Consider the following 6089-nt stretch of genomic DNA (forward strand, 5'->3'; position numbering starts at 1 on the left):
GACAAACAAGCTTGAGATAGCAATGCTTGCGAGTTCGACTGAGCAGTGCTCTAACAGTATTCATTTGTTGTTGAACCCCTACGTCTCTTGGATCTTGCAAGGCCATACACACTTGATTCCCTTGATTGACGTCCTTTACAGATCTATGGGTTGTCCACATAATACTTCATGAAGACTAGTGTTACCCTGCCTCCAACAGGACACCTATTTGACTTCCTTCAAATATTATAATCAAGGCAATGAAAATCTATCATTTAATGGAACCATAAGGAAAGAGATTTATTAAAGCAATCCTCAATGATTAGGGTCTACACGTTAATAAACCTAATTGATTCTACCTTATATGATTTATGTAAGTAGAACCTTACATCGTAATCTTGCGGAGCTAAGGGCAAACTATGTAAGATATGTAATCATGAAAAACTATGACTATGTAATGGGAAACATGAAAAATGAATGGGCAACCAGCAAAATTGAGGATTTTCCCACTGTGGCCTACCAAGAGACGCTCTTATCTTTTCGTGCTGCGCGACTATTCTCCAACCGCCAGGTGTATTTTATATTTTCAAATACTTATTAATCATCTTTTATCCCATTTATCCTATTTTGCCTGAATTTATTTAGTACAATATTATATATAAAATAAAAGGGTAACATGATCATAATGATCAAACTTGTTCGTGTTGAGCAGATTTCCTACAGAGAAGAAACACGTTTGTTCATCAACGACTGGGCCAAAAAAAATATTAGCAAATTTCTATGGGCCTGAGACGAATAACTCTTTGTAGTTTATGCAGACCTTATTCCTCAATTATAATTCTTGAATGAACTTATATCAGAAGAGAAAAATCTTAGAATAGACAAGAACTATGATGATCAAGATAAAATATCAGATACCAAAGATCTATCAGGTAAAAGATAATTTGACAGGTGCTTCATGAACCAAAAGTGAAGAATTAAAGTTATAACCTAATTATGTTTCTCGAGGAAACATAAATTTATGGAGGACGACTCTTTGCAGCAATGTAGATGCAAAACTCGCAGGGGAATCCTTGTTGCATGTAACCCTCTACTTATATTAATGATTAAGGCTAGGTTGTTTGAAGTTCAAGTTCCATTACTTGCGTCCTAAGTAAGCCGTGAACTAGTTTCCATGTCACGAATTACTTTGGTCCCAAGAAATATTTTTCCATAGTTGAAACTTTCTAACATAAAAGTTGTAAAAATGGTTAACCAAATATTTCCAAATTAAGGTACTTCTAAAGTTAGCTTCAACTCAATTAGAAAAAGAATTAGCTTATTCGCAAAAGCATGATACCAGGAATTGAAACATTAAGTGTGCAAGAAGTTTGCCGTGTAATACACAAAAAAAAATGTAACACATATTAGTTAATAACAATGTGCACTATAGTTCACGAGTTAATTAATATGGCTCGTGAACAATCAAACAAGTTGTATGTTCACTAACCTCCAATATCAAATTGGTTCGCGAACTGATGTTTATGCTTCGTGAACTCAAAATGTGGTTCTCGAACTCAAGTACAAATTGGTAGTCAATAGAGAACACTCAAAATTGTATTGTTGGCGAACTCAAGTACAAGTTGTAGTCAACTAAAAACATCAAATTTTGCATAGTTCGCAAACTGAAATCACATTAAAATATAGGTTTATATCTATACAACTAGTTCGACACTGTTAATTCTACTTTGAAAGTTAGTATAATATCCATCGCCAATTAGTTTTGATCGTTTACTATTCAATTTCATTGTTTTATCCATACAATGTGCATGGGTGAATGTTTTGGAAGAAAATTTCAAATAATGCTTCCAAGTGCAAATCCTTTATTAACATCATCTTGATGTAAAGAGGTGTTTGGCTATGTGATTTCTTTCTTTTCCTGCTAACAAACGTATAAACTTCCACTTTACCGTGGTTGAGTGGTTCTATTCATATCTTCACTTCGATTTACAAATTCGCTATCATATACCTTGGAGACCTCAATTTTAAACTCTAAAGAAATAATTAAATTGTTAACTTTTATTAGTAACAATAATTAGTTTCCAGTCCTTGCATCAAATTGCAATCAGGAGCATTCCAAAAATTTCCAAGATTTCTCAGAATGAGTGTAACCACATAGCCAAGCACCTCTTTATATCAAGATTTCAAATTTAAACTCTAAAGAAATAAGGCATTCCAATTTCCAAGATTTCGCAGAATGAGTGTAATCACAGTGTAAGACTTTTTTTTGTTTTTTTTGGACGTCTCAGTGTAAGACTTATTGTATCACACTTTCCCCAACCGCGGTGGAAGAAGTTTCCAGAAAGAAAAGTTAAGAACCCTACAACGTGGGCCTCACAACTTACTTGGATCGTGGCCCACGATCCATCCATCTTTTAACAGGCTAACACTTATCAACAAGTCCCTATAAATAGTGTTGAATCGTCTCCTTTCCCCATTCCTCATTCTACCGAAAAGAAAACTAGGGTTTCTGAAACCGCTCTCCTTTCACCTTCAGATCTATTCACAGTTTTCTTCTTGAATCATTCTTTGATCACCATGTCGACTGAAAAGAAAGTTACCCTTAAGAGTTCTGATGGTGAAACCTTTGATGTCGATGAGGCTGTTGCTCTTGAGTCTCAAACCATCAAGCATATGATTGAAGATGACTGTGCTGATAATGGAATCCCTCTGCCTAACGTTACTAGCAAGATCTTGGCTAAGGTGATTGAATACTGTAAGAAGCATGTGGAGAATCCTAAGGGAGATGATCGTTCTGCTGATGATGAGCTTAAGAACTGGGATGCTGAGTTTGTCAAGGTTGATCAGGCTACCTTGTTCGATCTTATCTTGGTAAGGATTTTTTTCCGATATTTTGTAGATCTGTTCTTCATTTTGGCCTGTTATATGCTTTGATTATAAATGTTTGTTTTATTTTATGTCGGTGGAATTTAAAGCATGATTTAGGGTTTGCGATTTGGGGATCTTATTTAGTTTTTTTTTTTTTTTTTGCGATTGAGGTATCTGTTTGGAAAATCCCGTTTTAGGGTTATGATTTGGGAATTTTATTTAGGGTTATGTTTTGGGGATTTTGTTAAGGGTTTTGTTGCGATTGGGATTATCTGTTGTTATGTTTGATTTTAGGTTTCGATGTTTTGAGATAGGTTTGTTTGTTTGTTTGATTGATTGTTGTTATGCGAGTATGGTTTGCTGGCCTTTGAAATGAGAAGTTGACTTATTGTTGATGCATGTTATCAAGTGTATTATTGTGGGAGAGTTCTTCAATAATGTTAAGCATCATTGCTTGTGTTGGAATTCTTTGGTTGTTCAAAAATAACAAGTAGTCTCTTGTTGCAACAGTTTTGTGGGTACTTTTCATTTTACTTTTTGTCTATGCATCTTATCTCATGTTTAGTCTTTTGAACTTGTTCTTGGTATAGTGTTAACATGTTCCATGGCTTTCTATCATCATGTTATTTGGCTTTCTTATCCTACATATGGTGGTTAACCAGTGAAGTATGTTGCTCATGGCTGTTTGCTTTTGGGATTCGTTTTGGTTTGGGATTCATAATAATGGGCCATGCTGTATAACAAAATCTTTTATTTTTATGAAGCCGTGATTGTGGAATCATACGTGATATCAATGCATGAGCTCCTCTTTGTTCTGTCTTGTATTGTTCCATAGGGTTTTGCACCTTTATTATTAGACAGTGATGAACAGGTTTCATCGCACTTTGGTTAGTCTGTCTATTTGTTTGAGATAGTTTACAGTCCATATCTGCTGGTAAAAATACCAAGTGTTCTGCTTGTAAATAGTTGTTACAGCAACAAGCTCTCAGTTGAATCCTTGCCTGTTCGGTTTCAGGATGTTGTTGTAAACTTATTTTGTCAGTATGATGAATGTTTGTTGTACTTATGTTTACTAATGCATTGTTTTACCTCAACTGTGTCTATATATGTAGGCTGCGAACTATTTGAACATCAAGAGCTTGTTGGACTTAACTTGCCAGACAGTTGCTGACATGATCAAGGGAAAGACACCTGAGGAGATCCGTAAGACTTTCAACATCAAGAATGATTTCACCCCTGAGGAAGAGGAGGAGGTCAGGAGGGAGAATCAGTGGGCCTTTGAATGATCTGACAGCAAAATGATGACTAAAAAAAAGATGGGTAGAGTGATGATGGTTTTAGGGGAAAGACAATTATCTCTGGTATATAATACCTTCTTTATATAAATATTAGCAGTACTGGTAGTAAGTAGTTTATGGTGGTACTCTGTGGTTTCTTTTAAGGTGTATATAAGGTTAGTTGGTCTGAAAGACATCAGAGGGGGGTTAGGGTTAATGTAGGTGGTAATGCTTTAGCCTTTCCCCCCTCAATATTTGCCAACTAAACCTATTTTGTTACTCTGCCTTGCATTCTCTAATGGTATTGTTTGCTCTACTCCTAAAATTTCATGGTTATTTTTATATGTTGCTTATGTTTGTGTGATTTAGATATTGATGTGTGTTACTGTTTTTTTTTGTGTTTATTGCTCTTGTGGATTTTCCAGAGCGTGTAACGCCAGAGCAGTTTAGTGAAAATTTTCGTGGCAAGTTTTTCTATGTTTTTCAAGGTGTGTGGTTTGACAGAGAAGCTTGCTGCTAAAAGGGTTTTTGTTTACCTTTTGTTTTGGTTAATGCTAAGTGTGCTTTATTAGTTGGAGGGCACCTCTAGTTCCATTGTTCATTGTGTTAAGCTTGTGCAAGGCTTAGGTGGACTTCTGTGCTTGTCCTGTTGGTGATGCTCTGTCCATTTGAAAAAAGGTTCCAATGCAAGAGCTCTGTTATTACTCCTGGTCGCTCTTTTTTTACTTCTTGTTGCTATTACACTTTGGCTCTGTAATAATGCACACTTTGGCTCTGTAATGCACAGAAAATGTAGTTGAAGGTGTACCATGCGGTCCATATCATCCTGTACTTCTCATGGTCCCGGTTGTCGCCTTCTATACTAAGAGTTCCTAAGAGCGACTGCAATGGTACGACTAAACTCAAAGATCAAAGACCAAAAAAAAAAGACTAAATATGAGTTTAATCTGTAGTGTGACGTTATGGGGAGAAGACCAAATTTGGTCGCGCGTAAAATTAATCACCGCACGAAAACGGGCGTAAATTTGGTGTACGCTTGAATGGGGCGTAAAATTGGTTTACGCCCGAAATTTGAATAGGGCGGATGGTTTGGTGTCCGCCTGATGAGTAAGTGAACGGGCGGATGGTTGGGTGTCCGCCTGATGAATTTCATTTTGAATGGGGCGGATGGTTTGGTGTCCGCCTGACGAAATGTGAACGGACGGATGATTGGGTGTCCGCCTGATGAATTTCATTTTGAATGGGGCGGATGGTTTGGTGCCCGCCTGATGAGTAAGTGAACGGGCGGATGGTTGGGTGTCCGCCCAGTAACAAGCGTACTTTAAATTTACGTCCGACTATATTAGGATTTGGTATTTGGTCGCGACCAAATATGATCTGGGATTTGATCTTTGGCTGGGATTTAATATTTACTCCGTCCCACTGCGTTACGATCTCATCCCAAATTTTTGGTTATACTCGCCCACTGTGGATGCTCTAAAGCCTTTTATACTAAGAGTTCCTAAAACATTGTCATCCATATCGTTTCACACTGCACAACAATATTCACGGGCGGCTGTCTCTTGTTTGTTCAAACGGTGAGAAATTGTACATGCCCCAATACGAACAGCGTTTGCAACATGACATGCATACGCAAGCCTATGATTTTTTAATGCTACTGGTCGATCACTATAGTTATAATTTTTTTAAAAAGTTATAATTCATTTATTGCTTAATCTATAAACTGACTTAGTTTGAATCTTAAATCAGGAATTTATTTGATCTGATGGTGAATATCAATTGGTTTGTTACACATGTTTGCTAAAGCATCAGCTATATTATTACAGTTTGATAAACAAAAACATACGACAAAACATCACTAATATCACATACGTTTGCACATTGTCGAAGTAGGTACTATGTGCTAGGGAGGAAGAGGAGAATGTTGCTGAAAATAAGAAGTGATAGTAAGATCATTAGTTTCAA

The 6089-nt window shown here is 36.6% G+C and overlaps 1 protein-coding gene across 1 annotated transcript; it reads left to right on the plus strand.

Annotated features, from left to right (window-relative positions):
• Positions 1 to 2441: 2441 nt before the first annotated feature.
• LOC113288975 (SKP1-like protein 1B) lies at positions 2442 to 4492 on the plus strand. The gene is made up of 2 exons (XM_026538135.1): positions 2442 to 2850; positions 3960 to 4492. Exons 1-2 carry the CDS (start codon positions 2557 to 2559, stop codon positions 4131 to 4133), a joined length of 468 nt encoding a protein of 155 aa, XP_026393920.1. The 5' UTR covers positions 2442 to 2556; the 3' UTR covers positions 4134 to 4492.
• Positions 4493 to 6089: the final 1597 nt, after the last annotated feature.

Source organism: Papaver somniferum, chromosome 6, assembly GCF_003573695.1.
Source record: "Papaver somniferum cultivar HN1 chromosome 6, ASM357369v1, whole genome shotgun sequence".
Taxonomy (NCBI): domain Eukaryota; kingdom Viridiplantae; phylum Streptophyta; class Magnoliopsida; order Ranunculales; family Papaveraceae; genus Papaver; species Papaver somniferum.

Coding starts and splice junctions, on each gene's coding strand:
- LOC113288975 (XM_026538135.1), top strand. CDS start 2,557: ATGTCGACTGAAAAGAAAGTTACCCTTAAGAGTTCTGATGGTGAAACC. Junction 2,851..3,959: donor CCTTGTTCGATCTTATCTTG/GTAAGGATTTTT, acceptor CTATATATGTAG/GCTGCGAACTATTTGAACAT.